The sequence below is a fragment of the Oreochromis niloticus genome, linkage group LG3 (genome assembly GCF_001858045.2).
Source record: "Oreochromis niloticus isolate F11D_XX linkage group LG3, O_niloticus_UMD_NMBU, whole genome shotgun sequence".
NCBI lineage: Eukaryota > Metazoa > Chordata > Actinopteri > Cichliformes > Cichlidae > Oreochromis > Oreochromis niloticus.
This window is the reverse complement of record NC_031967.2, coordinates 22,600,992-22,618,937: the sequence shown is the minus strand read 5'-3', so window position 1 is coordinate 22,618,937 and position 17,946 is coordinate 22,600,992. Positions and strand designations below refer to the sequence as shown.

At 41.8% G+C, this 17,946-nt stretch overlaps 1 protein-coding gene across 2 annotated transcripts; it reads left to right on the top strand.

Moving 5' to 3' along the window:
- Positions 1-7,951: 7,951 nt before the first annotated feature.
- Positions 7,952-16,721, top strand: si:dkey-185m8.2 (trichohyalin). Of its 2 annotated transcripts, none has more exons than XM_013272801.3 (3): positions 7,952-8,377; positions 8,706-9,527; positions 11,133-16,721. In XM_013272801.3, exons 1-3 carry the CDS (start codon positions 8,329-8,331, stop codon positions 16,613-16,615), a joined length of 6,354 nt encoding a protein of 2,117 aa, XP_013128255.1. In that variant the 5' UTR covers positions 7,952-8,328; the 3' UTR covers positions 16,616-16,721. The 2 variants fall into 2 exon arrangements, with proteins under 2 accessions (XP_013128255.1, XP_019208974.1); XM_019353429.2 differs by having other exon boundaries at positions 7,955-8,377; positions 8,754-9,527.
- Positions 16,722-17,946: the final 1,225 nt, after the last annotated feature.

Below are 17,946 nucleotides of genomic sequence, written 5' to 3'. Positions count from 1 at the left end.
AAAAAATGAGAAAAATGTATACAATTTTGTCTGATTGGCAAGCTTCATTTTTCAGCATTGCAATGATCCCAAACACACTGCCAAAGCAGTAAAAGCATACCTGGATGGAAAAACACAGAATGAAAGACTTTGTGTGTTATCCCTAAATCATTGCACCTATTCCCCATTTTCAAAGCTAAATATAAAGAATTGAGGATGGCTCAAGTCTTTTGCACAGTACTGTACACTGTACACTGTTCACTTTAGACTTAAACTTAAGTGCTTCTGAAATTAATAGTAAATTTAAGGCAGAAAAAGTAGCTGTCGACCTTGTGTCATGTTTGTTATGTATTAATTTAGCATTGTAAATTATTTATAGTTTCTTCCCACTTATGTCGGTTCATTGTTGGTTCAAAAGCATTTTGATGGAGGATGTCTATTTCAGTGTGTTTGTAAAATAAATGTGATTTGTTTTCGCTTTCTTTTTTATATAACCCTTCTACTCAGTATAAGATGTGGTCTTTGTGCTGCATGTTCATTCACTTTTAATAGCGGTGAGTCTGTTTGTTGTTGCTATTTGCTCATGTGGTAGTTTTATTGAAAGTGTTGGCTTTGGCTTGTTATTATTTCAAGGTTATGATAACTCTGCTACTCCACTAGAAGGTGTTTGCCATCTCAGTCTGTTTGTGCTCTCCTCTTCTCTTGTTGTTTAAAGGGTATGTATATTTGTACTTATATAATAAATAGTTTCACAAATCAAACTTGGGGTTTCTGGTTTGTCAAATGACTCCAGGAAAAAAGCATAAAATTTCCTCTGCTAGCAGGAATACAAAGTTTATGTAGACACCATATCAGAGGTGAAAGAAAAACCCTGATGTGAAAAACTGGGGTTCAGCTTGGGGGAATAAAAACATACCTGGTTATGTTTGTAAGAGCGTGGTCTGGGGTTTTTAAAAAAGGCTAAGGTTAGACTGTACGGGAAAATAAAAGAAAATTTGAACCCACCTGAAAGCTATTTATTCTAATATTTCTAAAACTGTCTCACAGGAAAAATTTAACTCTTGAAAGCCCAATGATCCACTGGAGTCACTGGGTGAAAATTCCTATTTTAACATAACACTAAGGCAACAGCAGCAGTACTTGCTTTACCCTGTTGGGACATTTCTACGTTGCTTCAGCCTCACACTTGTTGAATCTCAAGTTGCATACATTTTTTATCACAGTCTGGCTGAGTATCCGACTGTGTGAAGTATGACTAGTAGACCTAAGTGCAGACAAAACGGAACATGGAATGTAACTTGAGTTAACAAAAAACGAACCGTTTAATATGGCTGATGGAAAAATACAAAGTAATGCATAAGTCAAACAAAGACGAGAACAAACAATAACCTAAACTGTGGAAACTAAAAATAAAACATGAAAAACTCTAAACATGAAACTTGGTGTGGATACAAAGATAGCTGACATGACATAGACATGGTGCAAAAGACAAGAGACCACCTGATATTCAACAAAGAAGGACAGAGGACTTATTAAATACACGGAAAAATAAAGAGAGGATTGGGAACAGGTGGGAACACAGCTGGGACAAATCATACCTAACGAGACCAGGGGAAGCAAAACAAGACACACTGCACACAGGACAGGAACTTTCACAGTAAAATAGTAAACAGCTTGGAATGCAGACATGACAACATGAACTTGACAGCATGACACCCAGACATGAAACACATAAAGGGCGAGGGAAACTTAAACACAGGGGTAGAAGACACAAAGGCAGTCTAAAAAACAAACTATAATGGCAACCTAGGCACAGTAGAATGGACTTAGAAAACCTAAGTTTGTTGGACAAACACACCATTTTAGTAGTTCAGTAAAAATAAATAAAATTGGATTTTAAAAAGAAGGCTTGCTTTCAGTTATTGGATAAAATCCTTTGCAGTCAGTTTCTGCATGAAGCCTAGATCCCATGAATATCACCAAATGCCGTCTTTGCTCCATTGAGATGCTCTGCTAGGCCTCTTTGGCTGCTTTTACAGTTTGACTTGGCTTGATGTTATGATGTTATTTTTCTTAACCATGGAAATAATTCTGTCATCTTGCACTTTAGTTGTCTTCTCTGGTATATCAGGGCTTTTGGTGTTGCTGCACTGCCCGGTGGATTCATTCTTTTTTAACAAGCAGATTGTTGATTTGGCCACTTGTAAAGATTTTGCTGACTTTCTGATAGGTTTGTTTTGGTTTTGACCTTTGCTTGCACTGAGATCTACAGTGAAAAGTTATGAACAGTGTTGGGAAGGTTACTTTTAAAATGTATTCCACTACAGAATACCGAATACATGCCCCAAAATGTATTCTGTAACGTATTCCGTTACGTTACTCAATGAGAGTAACGTATTCTGAATACTTTGGATTACTTAATATATTATCATGCTGTTTACAACTACGTGAATGTACTATTGCTGTGATTTATTACTGTTACTGAAGGTCCGCGGCTCCGAACAGTAGTAAAGGGACCTCTAGCTAATACAGTGGGTTCCGTGTCGGGCTGGTAGCCGAAAAATAGCTTTACTTTGTTGTCTGGGTCACTTTGCTTCCGAGAGACAGAGAGAGGCGTTGAAAGGCTGCTCCAACGGAACTTATTTTTTTCCGGAGGAAAACACGAACACAGTGTACAGTTGAGTCTTAATAGCTTACTTACAGCTAGGCTCGTCAGGCACTCTTCTTGGCTGCTGTGGTTATTATTATATTTACATGGTTCCAGCTCCCGTTTTTGCTCCGTGACAGCTCGGACTTTTCCTTTTTCTCCCTCCCTCGCTCACAGACACATAACGGGTACGGTAGTCTATTCTCGCTGCAGCACGGACTACACTGCCCATCATGCTACATTCTTTAGGGCTATACATGTAGCACTCTGCCTATTAGCTTAGCACAACAACAACAACAAAAAAGCGCTCTCTCACCCAGGAAACACGCAGAGAGAGAGCGTCACCCTGTAACCATGGCAACCGTAACGCTGCCGCCTGGAACAACAGAACATAGCTGTCAAACAAACCCAAACAGTCCTGACCCGCGACAATATGAAACAGGAAAGTACCGCCGTGTAATCCATTTATTTCAACAAAGTAACTGTATTCTGAATACCACCTTTTTAAACGGTAACTGTAACGGAATACAGTTACTCATATTTTGTATTCTAAATACGTAACGGCGGTACATGTATTCCGTTACTCCCCAACACTGGTTATGAAATACAAATTCAGCACTCCAAAGAAACATCAGATTTTATGTCTGGAAAGATTAATTTTTTAAAAAGAAGCTGGCGTAAGCTAGGTACAAACTACTTGCAGCCAGTTATCCCATGAATTTTAGCTATGTCGAGTTAATAAAGCCTAGGCTAAGCTAATTAATTAGCACACTTGCTAACTGCTAGCTAGAAGAGCTTTATTTTTATCTCTATTGACCTTCTTGAATGAAATGGTGAATAGTGGTGAACAAAGTGAAAAGCAAACAGAACACCTAGGACAAAAGAGATCAAAGGATCTGTGCACAAATGCAACAAATGTGAGCCCTCTAGCAGCTTATCAACTAGCACTATGAATAGGACACATCAGTAGCGATGAGCAAATGGCACTTTTGGTTTGGCTTAATAACTATTGTTCCAGTTTGTATGCTGCTTATGTTACCACTGCTATCTTTGCTAATATGGTATTATCACCTTTGCAAACACTGCTACATCTGTGGCTGCTCACAGTTAGCATGATCTAGCATTAACATGTTGCTGTGGAGTCACTAGATGTAAACAGTTTTCAATACTGGCACTGATATTGTGTCAAAAGTTAATAAAGAGCAACAAACGAGTCCAAAAACAATAGAAGACAAAACTTCCGAGGAGTGGGTGGTTAGTACATGAACAAAATTTCTCTTTCATTAATACGTGAGAAAGACTTTCCATCAGTGGTACTCAAACCATAAAATATGGTTTAATTTTCAGAGCTGGAAAGACGTGCACTCTTAAATCAGCCATAAAAAGAAACTTTATTGGCTGCAGTTCTTTTACTTTAAAAATGAAACCCCACAAGCCTCACAGTTCAACTAAAATTACAGAGGGAACACGGCACTGTACATTTCTGTGTTTCCCATTTCCACCACTAGCACTTATCTTCTCCATTGACCAGTTAATTTCAGGGGCAAACTAATCAGCAAATGCCGATGGAAATTTACATGATACATTAAAGAGAGCTCCGGCGCTGATGGTGGAATTTTTCGGGCTGATTTTATATTCATGATATGGACTCTTTTTAGATGCTGGACAGCCTCACATTTGGAGGGGATTGCTGCCGCTGCTGCAGGGAGTCCAATAAAAGTAATTCATTTGACATTTACAAAAAGCAGCGCGCGTGTCAAAAGGCATCCATCATGGTAATACTCGCAGAACACTTAACAGACCTCAAAACAGCTCCGCTTGGGTTAATGGTGCCAAATCAATACGGCTGATTCAGTCCTTTCCATAAACAGGGTTTGTTTTTATTAACCCTGAGCAGTGCTGGAGGAAAGGGTGAATCATAAAGAACATGATCTAATATTTGTGTGTGTTTTCATGGTGCTCGCTGGACAGGACAGGAGAACATGGTGTACCATGTGTGTATAGCCAGAGAGGCCACACAGCCAAGGTGCAGGGACACAATACAACAACTGTTAGGAAATAAATGCATCTCTTATTTGAGATTGACCTGAGGTAAAGCTAAATTGTTATTTGCCTCTGTGCTAATCTATCTTCTTTCTCATACTATATTTAAGTAAAAAATAAAATATATACAGCATGTATAAAATGTCTGCCTATGAACAAACTGAAGAAATGGGAAAAAATTATGTTCAGTCCATTATTTCATTATTTCATTATTTCATCTCAGAATCTCAGTTCTTTTCTCCTGCTTTTTGTGTAACTGGGAAAATAATCTCTGTGTGAGGCCCATTTAATAGCTGTTCTAGCTTTTCTATCATATCGCCTCAGTTTGTTGTCAGTTAGCCCAAAAGACCCACAAAATCTTTGTCCATCATCTCGTTGTCCATCACTTGAAGGTGGTTGGATGCTACTGGGTATTTCAGGCTATGGTTGCTTAGGTAATCCTCCAATGTCTTCTACTACCAGGTCTTATGTCAGCCATCTCTGTCCTATACTCATTGGCAATCGCTTCACTCACTCATCTGGAAGTTATAGGAATATTTGACCTGCCCAGTCCACATCGCCACCATTTTTCTTTGTAGTTTCTGGTGTTCATATCATTGTCCATCCCTTCTAGTATGGATGTAGCTTTGATTATTTGTTGGTCAAACATCACTTTGTAGCTGATGGACAGTCGCTTGCGGACATTACGAGATCCAGTTGCCAAAAGGAGGCTCTTAAGCTTCACTGGAAGCAACGTGGAAACCAGAAACCACAGAACGTGAATACGATTCTTGGAGTAAGGGAGAAATAAGTGTTGGTAATGGGAAGTGGGTGGGAGCCAAGATAAACTTCTCAACGTCTTCGACTGACACATGATCTGGTACATTAGAGGGTTAGCTAGACAACTGGAGTCTGGAATGTGTGCGACCAGCTGTCAGTTTGTCAGCAAATTGGATTTACAACAAGGTCATATATCAGAGCTATTTTCACTCTAATTGGTAGTGACCTCGGTCGCTCACATGGAAATTGATAAAAATTTGTTTCGGTTCATCAACATTAGCGGTTAATTTTCCCATAGCTGTTCGATGCCTGTGAATGTCATTCACTTTCTATGCTACCCGGTCACCATGTCACTTCTAGTTTGGACACAACTTAAGGTCAAGATGTTCAGATTCATAAAACCAGAAACCACAGAAAATACATAACCAGGGATAACACTGAACACAGGAATATGAACACCAGAGGGTAAAGATGCACAGCTGCACCAAATCTTGCCAGAAGAGGATGTAAAACTCTAACTAAGACATGGAAAACAACTAAAACAACATAATGTAGAAAGTTAGTGGATCAATAGAGGAAGAAATATGGGAGGACGAGACAGAGCAGGGGGATTAGTGTTACTACAAGCACCAGGAAATAAAAAACTAAACTCATCCCTAGAAAATTGTAAAAAAAACAACAAACCCAGAGACTACTTGGTAACAAAGTAAAACAAGAAAATACCCAAGAGATGACCACTTAACACTGAGACAGACTACAGTGAACAAAAGAAGCCCTAAAGACAAACAAAAGGAGCCCCAGAGAAACATAAATAATTAACCTTATGAACAGCAACTAGAAATCAAGTATAACAAAAGATAAAAATCAAAACCTCAAGCCACCAACACAAACCAGACATAAAACTAAGAACACAGAATCATGTTGAAATCAAACAGAGGGGAGAGGATGTGGAGGAGGGAAGAATACTGAATGCTAAATACGAATGAACCACTACCAGAGAGCACAGAAAGACAAAGGAAAATGCTTTAACAACTAAATAAACTACATAAACACAAACAGTAAGCAGAACTAAAATACAAGGACTAAAGGGTACAGATACTAAGCAATAAATGAAACCAAAACCTCAGAAATAGACAAAACTAAAAACACAGAAGCAAAATGAAACCAAATAGAGAAAAGCTAATAATAAATACAATTTCAAGACATGCGTTTTATGTGTAGTCCACAGTTGGTTTTAAAAATATAAAACAGTGATGGAAGTTATTCTTAATTAACTATAAATAAAGTTTACGACTCCAGTGCCAGTGTTGAAAAAAAGAGTCTTTCTCTTGGCTCTGCACTTGTATGTCGTTATCTAAATCAACAGCTTGTTCAGCTGTCATGACAATCATCATAATTTTTCTCTATGCTTTTTGAAGACTTGTCATCAGAGCCCACCTTGTCTAAATCAAGGATGTCACACTCACGTTACATTAAGGCCACATACAGCGCACTTTGATCTCGAGTGGGCCGGATGAATGAAACTGCACTTTCTGTCAGTGTAAAGACGTTTAGACAGTGACAAACAGGAACTGGTTTTCAGGTCTGTCATTTAATGACTTATCACTTAACTACTTTGGTGTAGATAACTGGCTTTGGTCTCTAAAACTTGATGATGTTAAAAGTCCCCGGGCCTCATTTTTGACACCCCCCATCTAGATCTCTAAGGTTTGCTGATCAGTATTTGTCAGTCCTACCGACATCCAAGTTATGGACAAAAGATAACTGTACTTTTGAGGTTGTGGGCCCCAAATTGTGACACTCGCTTCCATACGTACGACTCATTGAAGCTGTTCATGTTTCTAAAATAAAGAAAGAGGGTTGCCTTTATTTAGTTTTATCTGTTTATGCTATTTTAATTGTTGCATGTTATTCTGTTTTGTGAAACACTGTGAATTTTGTTATTGAGAAGCGCTGTTTAAATAAAACCTCACTGACTAACAGTGGAAACATTTGCTCTTTTTAGTTGTTTGTTTTCCTCTCTGTCAGCTGCCATTTCCGAGTTCACTCTGAATTTGCATGATGTAAATATGGGGAAGTGATTGTAGGATGATTGGCGGCTTCAGTTTAGTGTAGTGTAGCCATCAGTAAAATGAGGAACATAGTGCATCGTGTCGCTCTGATAAACATGATGAAAGGTGCTCTTCCTTATTCGACACAGTTAGTTTCAGTTAGCATCACGTTTCTGAAAGTAGAAAACAAACATTAAAATTCTGCATCTTAAGTAAATGCAAACCTGTCTTCATCCTTGCTTTAAAGGACAAGATCTTAAATTATAGATTGCCTGTGTTTCCTCAGTAAAAAAAACAAAAAACTCTGTGGCGATGAGACTTATCTTATTTTGAGTCGTCTCTTGTCGCTCAAGAGTAGAGGAAACTGAAGTTCCACACTCTTAACCACAGAGCACCATTTGACGGTAAGGAGCTCTGCAGTTCTCAAGATAACACATGCATCTGCGCATGTGTGCATGCAGAAGCATGTTCTGTGTATGTACACCGTGTGCATACATGCATCTGTGCGCGGCATGTACGAGCAGAGACGTACTGCCTGCGTTTACTTTGCAAACATGGACTGTCACAAAAGCTCACCGTGCCACCCTTCTAACTTCCTGTCGTGTTCAATGAGAGCATGCCAAAATACCACAGACAGGTCACGTGATGCAGCGAGTCTGCCTCCCTCAGACAGTCTTTGTTCACTTTGTGTGACTGCAATCATCAGCTTGGGTCAGTTATTTAGCAAGGGGGGGGAGGTTTTTTTGTGTTTCCTTTCGTAATGATGGTGAAGAAATCGTTGCTGTAGAAAAAACACAGGAACTGAAAAAGAGGAAGAGGAAGAAGAGGAGGAAAGTGCATGCAGGGGTGATGGACACGACAGATGAGAACTGCAGTCCGGCTGCAAGCACAAATGGTGGTGAGTTTCTTGTAGATCTTTTACTTCTTTATAAAACAGTAATTTTTATTTTAGCTTGCACTCTGGCCCCTTTGTGTGACGCTGAAGACAGACTAATAATGACAATGACAAAAAGTCTGCACTTTATGATGCAGATGTGCTTTAATGTGTTACAATCAATATATAATTTGCAAGCATAGAATAATAGTCCTCTTGCAGAGGGCGGGTAACATTGGCAGAGGGCGGGTAACGCTGGGTGTTGAAACTGAGGGCTTCAGGTGCAGTTTTAAGAGTAAAGTAGTGAGCAGATGTCTGACTATTATCGCATTTCTGTGTCTGTGTCATTCAGCTTATCCGGTGCGGTGCATTGAGGAAGTACTTCTCCCTTTCTTCACAGATGAGAGCCTGCAGGCCACCATGAAGCCACAACACCCCCCTGCCTCAGACATTAGCCCCCCCGCTCTTCAGGAACTTAGGCTGGTCCTCCTGGGCCGGAAAGGAACCGGGAAGAGCGCCGCAGGCAACACAATACTGGGAGGAGTGGGGGGATTTGAGAGCGGGAAGCCCACAGAGGAGTGTGTGAAAAGGCGAGCTGATGTGGCGGGGCGAAAACTCACTGTGGTGGACACACCTGGGTGGGAATGGTACTACCCGCTTAATAGCACCCCTAACTGGGTGAGGAGAGAAACTTTGAGAAGCGTGTCGCTTTGTCCTCCCGGGCCTCACGCTGTGCTGCTGGCCGTGCGGGCCTGTGCTTCTGTGACAGATGACTACATCATAGAGATTGAGGAACACCTGGAGCCGTTGGGGAAACACGTGTGGGAGCACACTATGGTGCTGTTTACCAGAGGAGACGAACTGGGCATGGGCACCATGGAGCAACGAATCCTGTCAAGCGGCCCGTCGCTCCACAGACTCCTGCAGAAGTGTGGAAACAGATACCATGTTGTGAATAACCGGAGCAAAGGAGATGGGACACAGGTTAAAGAGCTGATAAGGAAGCTGGAGGAGATGGTAGATAAGAAGAAGGATGGAAGCAACCATTTAGAGATGGATACCGTCGTGTTGGGGCTGGAGGCCGATGGGAAGAGGAGAGCCAGGGAGAGGAGAAAGAAACAGCGACAGATGGAGGCACAGATGCAGAGAGGGACCATCAAAGCCACTCTCATTAGTAAGTCTGTTTATTTTTATAACACTTCCAAAGTTTTCTCAAGTTCATGAAATCATTTCATATGATTAGACGGCTCAGAAAAAAGGTTGATGGAGACCAGAACAAAGTTAACATCAGTCGTCACTGCATCACAAAGATGGAGTAATGATAAATTATGATATTCAACAAGCATCAGGTGCAAACACAAAGTTTAGTTTGTGCCAAAATTATCTTGACATCCACACTGTTTGCACCAGCCACTTTATTAGGTACACCTTGCTAGCACCATGTTTGACCCCCACCTTGAATGGGCCTAATGTGTTTGTAGGAGGAGCTTCAGTCAGGATTTAGAGTTTATCTTTACACATAAACAGCACTGATGAAAACCACTAAGTGACTTCTCGTCACTTTAAAGGTTTTGCATTAGTTTCATTAGCTAGTATTAGGTTGGTTTTCCTTTTTGCCTTCAGAACGGCCTTAATTCTTTGTGACACAGATTCATCCGTGACGTAAATCTCCTGTTCCACCACATCCCAAAGGTGCTCTATTAAATTGAGATCTGGTGACTGGGAGGTCATTTAAATACAGTGGACCCTTCGTCATGTTCAAGAAACCAGTGACAATTGTGTGTTATCCTGCTAGAAGCAGCCATCACTGTCATCACAGAGCGTATCCATCTTTACAGCTTGAAGTTAAAAAGTGATTGTTAAATGTTTTTTCATTGTGTTCAGTTCAGACATAGACATTGTGCACATGGGCCTAATTTTAGCACAAATAAAATGTCACAGACCAGAAATACAACTCTAAAAACCAGTGCTGATTTGTGTTTAGGTCGGTAGTATTTGCTAGGATGGAGCTCAGAAGCTGACAGAGACTGAAAGTCACTAAAGTAATGTGATTATGAAATTTAAACTGAAAATAAACACAAGTGTGGCTCTATGTTTTCTAGTGTGTAAGTAGTGGTAACACTACTAACTATAACCAAAATCACAGGGATTCACACAGGTCTCCGCAGGCTTACAGAGCCTGTTTTTGTCTTACTGTAGGAACTTACAATTACAGTTTTTATTGTAAGGCTGAGTTTTACCTGATTTTCCTGTTGAAAGCTCTGATGAACTTCTCTCTTGTTACCTGCACAGCAGAGAAAGTCAGTCCCAAGTTGTAAAGAAATAAAGCCTGTACAAACATATACAGTACTCAGGTAAATGTAGCTTTGTTTACTGTACTAAAAATAGAGATTTCATTCATTCAAGTGTTTCAGAAACTTCTTCATTTACACACAGACAAAGAAGACAGAGTTTTATATGACAACATTTTGATTATTGTCTTTTGATTGGCCAACATTTATGTATAGTTAGGGTTATATGCCCACCTCTTGCTTTGGGATGCTGTAGTTAGTGCTTGAGATCCATGGAGATGGAGATATTTTTCAATATGATTTTTAAATTTTTTTAAGGTTGAAAAAAATACCCGTTTACGTGTGAATGTAGCCTGAGCGATTATTCTGGGCTATTTTTTTAATAATCAAAATTAAATAAAAAACATCAAATATTTGGAGATTACAGCTGGATTATGGCATTAAAAATAGTTCTCTTTTACTGAAAATATTCCCTTTTTTCCTGTCAGGCGATGGTCCACAGGGTTCTGAGCTGGATGCCCACCAGTCTTTCTCCAAATCCCCTCGACGTCTTCCTGAGATCAGACTGGTTCTACTGGGCGAGCGTGAAACTGGAAAAAGTTCTGCTGGAAACACCATCCTTGGAAAAACAGGGTTCTTCCAGTCGGGAGCCGTAACAGAAGAGTGCATTCGTCAACAAGCGGAGGTGGCCATGCGGCTGGTGACTGTGGTGGACACGCCGGGCTGGGAGGCGGGTGTGGCAGGTGCAACACCAGAGAGGGTGAAGAGAGAGATTGTCTGCAGTGTGTCTTTGTGCCCTCCGGGTCCTCATGCACTCCTGCTGACTCTGAGGGTGGACACACTGGTGAAAGCGGGACATGTGAGAGAACATCTGGAACTTCTGGGAGAAGGTGTATGGAGACACACAATCTTGCTGTTCACCCATGGAGATCAGCTCAGAGAGGGAGTGGATATTGAGCAGCACATCCAGAGTGGAGGCAGGGACCTGCAGTTGCTTCTGGAGAAGTGCAGGCGGCGGTACCACGTCATCAGCAGTGTAGATGGTGGAGGAAGAGGTAGAGGTTCCAGTAAGGTGACAGAGCTGCTAGAGAAAGTGGAAAAGATGGCAACAATGAACAGATGCGAGGCTTTCTCCGGTCTGGTTCAAGAAGTCAGGGATTTGAGCCAACAAAGAAACGAAAAGTTCAACCAGCGTCTGAAGGAGATTGGAGAGAAGATGCTTCGTCAGGAGGCAGAGCTGAAGAACATGAGGGACAGGGAGATGAAGAGCATCAGATGGTTCTTTGATAGAAGGAAGAAGGTGAAATCTCCAGGAAAAGCTGACATTCAAAAGGAAGAAGCGGAGGATGACGACATGAGGGTCGGCGAGAGGAAGAACGATTTCGGTGAGCTGGAGGAGAGGATGCGATGGCTGACAGAGGACAGAGAGAAAGAAATTCAGGATCTGAGCCTGGAAAAGGAGCGAATCCGCATAGCACTGAGCCAAGCTCAACAAGAAAGGGAAAAGCTGCTTTACAAACTGGAGATAAAAGAGAGAGAGATTGAGGAGCTGCAGGAAAGAACTGAGGAGCAGCAAATTAAGCTTCTCGACCTTGAGCGTGCCAGCGTAGAAAAGGAACATGAGATGAAACAAAGGGAGGATGCTTTTAGAGCAAAGACACAAGAATGGATGAAAGAATATGGGAAACTGAGGCAGACCATAGAGCTCCTCAACAAAGAGATATCTGACTGGACAGAAAAACACGAGTGTTTAACAGCAGAAATCAGCCGGACTAAAACCCACTATGAGGACACTCTAGAGAGAACAGTACAAGAAAAAAACAGGGAGACGGCAGAGATGGAACAAAAACTGAGGAGTGAGATGGAAATAAAGCTGCTCGAAAAAGACAAACTGATGGAAGAAGAGATGAAGAAAGCCTCGGAGGAAAAACAGGTTACTCTCAATAATGCAAAACAACACGAGACAGATATGGAGAGGAAATTGGAAGAAATGAAATCACGGCATAAGAAAGAGATGGAGGTAAAGATACAGGAGAAGGAAGCAGAGATAAAAGACATAAGGAAGCAGCATGAGGAAGAGATGGCCACAAGGATTAATGAAATAGAAAAAATGATGGAGACAGCAAAAGCTCAACAACAGCAAGAATATGAAAAGAAGCTGAAAGAAAAAGCTGATGACTTGGAAAGGATGACACAAAAGCACGATGACGAAATAAAGAACATACAGCAAGAAAAACAAAGGCAGGCCGCAGAGCTGAAAGAGCTGTTTGCTAAAGAAAAGAAGGAATGTGTGGAGGCCAAAGAGAAAGCAATCGCAGATATAGAAGAAAAGTGCCGTGCACAAATGGAAGAAAAGATCCTGGAAAATGAAAAAGACAAAGAGATGATTCATCAAAACCACAAACGAGAACTGGAACAAAAGATGAGGGAGAAAGAAAAGGAGATAGAGGCCTTAGAACATCAGCATCAAGAGATGACGCTAAAAATCAGTGAGATGGTAAATCTGATGGAGACGAGAAGTGCCCAACACCAGGAGGAAGTTCATAAAAATGTGAAACAAAAGGAGGAGGATGTGGAGAGGATCCAACAACAGTACACTGAAAAACTAAGGGGCTTAGAGCAAGAAAGGCAAAAAGAGACCGAAGAGCTGAAACAACAGCTCGCAAAAGAAATAGATAAACAACTGCAGGAAAGACAGAGACAGATAAGAGACTTGGAAGAAACCTATGCTGCTCAAGTTGAAGAGGTAAAGCTAAAGCATGCAAAAGAGAAGGAAATACTGAATCAGAACCACGAAAAGTACGTTCTGGAAAAACTGCAAGAGAGAGATCGGCTAACAGAGGAGTTAAAGTGTCAGCTCAAAAACGAAATCAAAGAACGTGAAAGGGACAAAGAGCAATACAAGAGAGAGATGGAGCAAACGCTGGAGGAGAAGGAGAAAGAGATCGAGGAGTTTAAAGCATTTGTGGAAGAAATGAAAGAAAAAATGCAACAACAGCAGGAGAAAGAACGGGATCACTTAAAAAGCATGCAAGAGACTGAGCAGCAGCTGCAAGAAAAGGAAAAGGAAACAGATGAGATGAAATCCAAACTCATGGAAATGAAGGAGAAGCTTCGACAGATGGAGGAGAAAGAAAATGATTATTCGAACTACAAAAAAGCTTTGGAGCAAAAACTGGAGGAACAAGAAGCAGAATTAGAAATGTTAAAAGAACGTTTAAAGGAGCTCGAGCAACAGTTGCAGCAGACAGAAGAGGAAAGAGAACGAGACAAGTTAAATCACGAGAAACAGATGGAGCAAACTGCGGAAGAAAACAGCCGAGTGATAGAAAAGTTAAAACAGCACATTAAAGATGTTGATGAGATCCTGCAAAGAAAGGAAGAAGAAAGAGGTGAGATCATTCTCAGCCAAAAGAAAGAGGCAGAGCAACGGCTGCAAGACAAAGAACGAGAGATGGAGGAGATGAAACGGCAGCTTTTAAGCGACATGGAGAGAAAACTGAAAGAGAAGGAGGCTGACATTGAAAGCGCCAAACAGCTGGCCGACTCCAGGGAGACACGATGGAAGGAAGAGCAGAAGGTGAAGGATGAGAAAGCAACGAACGAGGTGAACAAGCTGATAGAGATCATCGACAAGAAGACAAAGGAACTGACACAAGCCCAAAGTCTTCTTGCACAGAGAGACGGTGAGATCGATGAGGCAAAACAGACATGTGCGAGCTTCTTGAGAGAAATAGAAGAGCTGAAAGAAAGCAACGACCACAAAACATCCGCTATCGATGAGATACAGCAGCGGCAAAAAGACCAAGAGAGGGAAAAGGATGCGGAAATGACAGAAAAACTGCAGGAGAAAGAGGAAGAGCTTGACCGCCTCAGGCAAAGAGACAGGGAAAATGAGAAGGAGACCGTCCAGCTGAGGCTAACGATCGAGCAGACAAAGTCAGAGCTGAAGGAGCTCACTGAGAAAATGGAAAAGGAGATGACGGCCATGATTGAGGAATATGAAAAGGAGATCAAGATGAAAGATGAGGATATTGAGTCAATCACACAGGAGAAGGACAGCACCGTAAGTCGGCTAGAGGAAGAAATGCATAAGAGCATTCAGGTCATCACAGAGAAAAACGAGTTAAGTCAGAAGAGAGTTGAGGAGCTGCAGGAGCAAAATGAGATGATGAGAAAAGAGACTGACAACCTCAGAGCTAAGTGTGAGGAAGTGAAGAAGGACAGTGACGAAGAGGTCAGGAAATATCTCAGAGGATACGAGGAAATCCAAATCACGCTTAGAGAGAAAGATCTGGAGCTGGGGCCTTTAATAGACGCCAATGCCCAACTAAAAGTGGAGCTAGAAATGGTGAAGGAGAGAGAAGATGAGACTAAGGCGCAGATGAATGAGCTGAGAGAGCGTTTTGAGAAGCAGATGATGGAGAAACAAAGCGAACAGAGAACGAGGGATGAGGAGCTCGAAGAGAAATTCCTAAAAAGGGAGAAAGAAGTGAGTGAAAGGGAGCAAGTTCTGCAACGAAGCGAAGAAGAACTGAGCAAAAGACGTCACGACATCGACGCACAGCTGGAGGAGCTTGGCGAAAAACAGGCAAAGTTGGAAAGTAAGGAACAAGAACTTAGAGAACTGGAAATGAGTCTGCAGATAAAAGAACAGAAGGAACGAGAGGAGAAGGATAAATACGAGCAAGAAGTGCAGCAGAAGGCGCAGAATGTTGAGAAAATGGAGAGGGAGCTGGAAAGCTTACTGAAAGTCCTGGAGGGCAGACAGAAGGAGCTAAGCTCTCACGGTCACGATCTACAGAAGAAGGTCAGAGGACTGAAAGACCAAGGGAAAGAGCTGAAAGACAGGGAGTACTACTTGAAGAACGAAGAACAGGAGTTGCTCAATTGGAAGTCGGAGCTGCAGATGCAGAACGAGCACGTGAACTACACAACACAGCAGTTGAATGAGATGGGCAGGGAAATGACTCTGCTGAAGGAAGAGCTTCGCAAGAAGGAGAGAAATCTAAAGGATTCACTGAAAAAACTGAGCACGTGGGAGCAGAACCTCAAAGAGCGAGAGGAAGAGTTGAAACGGAAACAGCACAGCATTTTGGAGAACGGACAACACGGGACTGATGATAAGAGATCAGAAGACAGCTCGCCTTTAGTGTGCCGAGAGGTCAGCGAGAGGAGGGAAAGAGGAAGAGGAAAAGATTCAGATAATGAAGATCAGAGGATGAAAACAGCTTTGTCAGCTGCAGAGAGCAATAACTGTCACCTTGAAACACTAAAAGTCGAGACGCTGACGGAGACAAAGAAGACAAAAGTGATGCAAGAAGCGGTCGAAAGTGCAAAGGTGATGGGCGAGTTGAAGCTCCTGTCTCGACCTCGCACAAGAGCAAACAACAAAGACTCTCCTGGGTCGGATTTGAGGGTGATGGTTTTAGGAGAGACCTGGTCTTCCCGCTCCCCTGCTGGTGTCACCATCTTGGGTGGAGAAGCGCCCAAATTCAGCGGCTCTAGCTTCAGGTCGTGGAAAGGCCAAATATCCGGAAGGCGCCTCGCAGTCGCAGAGCCGCTCGGCCTTAGGTGGCGAGACGGACCCGAGGAGGCAAACGCCTCTCAGCTGAAAGGCATTCTCGACAGCATCTCCTGGTGTCACCCGGGTCCCCACGTCGTCCTGCTGCTCATGCCGGCCTTCCTGACCTGCACGCAGAAGTACAGAAGAGCCGTGGAGGAGCACATGAGCCTGCTCGGACAGGAGATCTGGCAGCGCGCTCTGGTGCTGTTCACATGGGGGGAGATTTTAGGGGAGAGCGCAGAGCAGCACATCCTAAGGAACGGGGAACTGATGGGGCTCGTAGAGCGCTGCGGGGGCAGGTACCATGTGCTGACAAGCAAAAAGAATAACGCCGCGATTGAAGGCTTATTCGACAAGATGGATGGCATTGTTACCCTGACCAGCAGAGAGCAGTTTCCGGTGTAAAACTTTTATAGAACTGATTGAATTCATCATGCAAAAAATAAAAATGTTAAAAATGTATATTTCCTCCTAATATGTGAAAATATTTGAATAAATGTGACTAAAGGAAGAAAAAGCTCTCACATCTGGATTATTGCTACAGATAATCTGTAATCAGTCTGATTAGTTTTACCTTTTCAAGCCTCGAGTTTAGAGTGTTCGATCGAGCTGCTGCATTTATAACACAGTCTCGTGGGTGTCAGGCCACACAATGAACTGATTAACTGATTCATGTGGGACAATAACTGTAGTTTGAAAAAGCAACTATCATTTAACAGCTAGATCCAAACAGGTCTGCTGCATGTATACTTTGCTATTTGTTTATCTCCAGGTTTAGAATGACTCGCGTTAAAATAGAGCTCATGCCTCTAAGTTTAAAAGTCTTTTCTCTGCTTAGCCTGGGTTAAATTTAACATAAGTGTAACATGAAAAAATATGTGACACTTAGAAAAAAACACATCCCACTGAAACGCATTTTTTCCAAAGCTGTGCTGACTGTCACAAAAAAGGCAGTTTGTGTGTGTGCACATGAACAAGCATCACATTCTGTGACTAACTCATGATTTGCCATGAGACTGAGCTGACATTTAGAGAACTACAAACTGACTGTGTGTGTAGGAGGTTACATGATTGGTAGTTTGTCTTTTACCAGGATTACTCAGAAAGTTATGGATGGATGTGGATGGAAATATTTTCGGAGATTGGTTTTAGCCTAGGAATTTCTTTTAATATATTCTTTCTCACGGTGATATAAGGCTAAAACTGAACATTTGATATCACAGCTTCACAAATACCTATCAATGTGACACAAGGACGCTTGGGAATATCTTCATTTCCTTAAGAAGACTGTGAAATTCATAACCCTTGATATCCTTCTGGATCCAGGGATTCAGTCTGAGCGTGGCGTCAGGGGAATTATGAGCCTCGGTGGAGGTGTGTGGTCTCCTGTTTTTATAAGGTCACACTAGCAATAAAGAACAAAGTGTTTTAAAAGCTTATCATTTGTTGGATGAACGTGAAATTTTAATCTTAAACCTTTATGGCTGTTAAAAAATTGTAAGAGTAAAATGTACGACGACACGACGCCGGTGTGTTTGAAACATATGGGATGCTGCCTGCAGGTCAGCTAAAGTTCATCTATATGTGTTTCATCATGTTAAACTTATACATTATGCTTCTTAATAAAGCTATATATATCTTTATCTTCCTATATATCTATATTGATACATATATATATACATAGATAGCGATATATAGATATAGACATATATCTCCTATCCAGCGTGCACCCTGCC

What these genes read in the sequence shown, in the direction of transcription:
- si:dkey-185m8.2 (XM_013272801.3), top strand. Translation starts at nt 8,329, where the DNA reads ATGGACACGACAGATGAGAACTGCAGTCCGGCTGCAAGCACAAATGGT. An exon ending in GGCTGCAAGCACAAATGGTG is followed by an intron (nt 8,378 to 8,705) that starts GTGAGTTTCTTG and finishes TGTGTCATTCAG; the next exon opens with CTTATCCGGTGCGGTGCATT. An exon ending in CATCAAAGCCACTCTCATTA is followed by an intron (nt 9,528 to 11,132) that starts GTAAGTCTGTTT and finishes TTTTCCTGTCAG; the next exon opens with GCGATGGTCCACAGGGTTCT.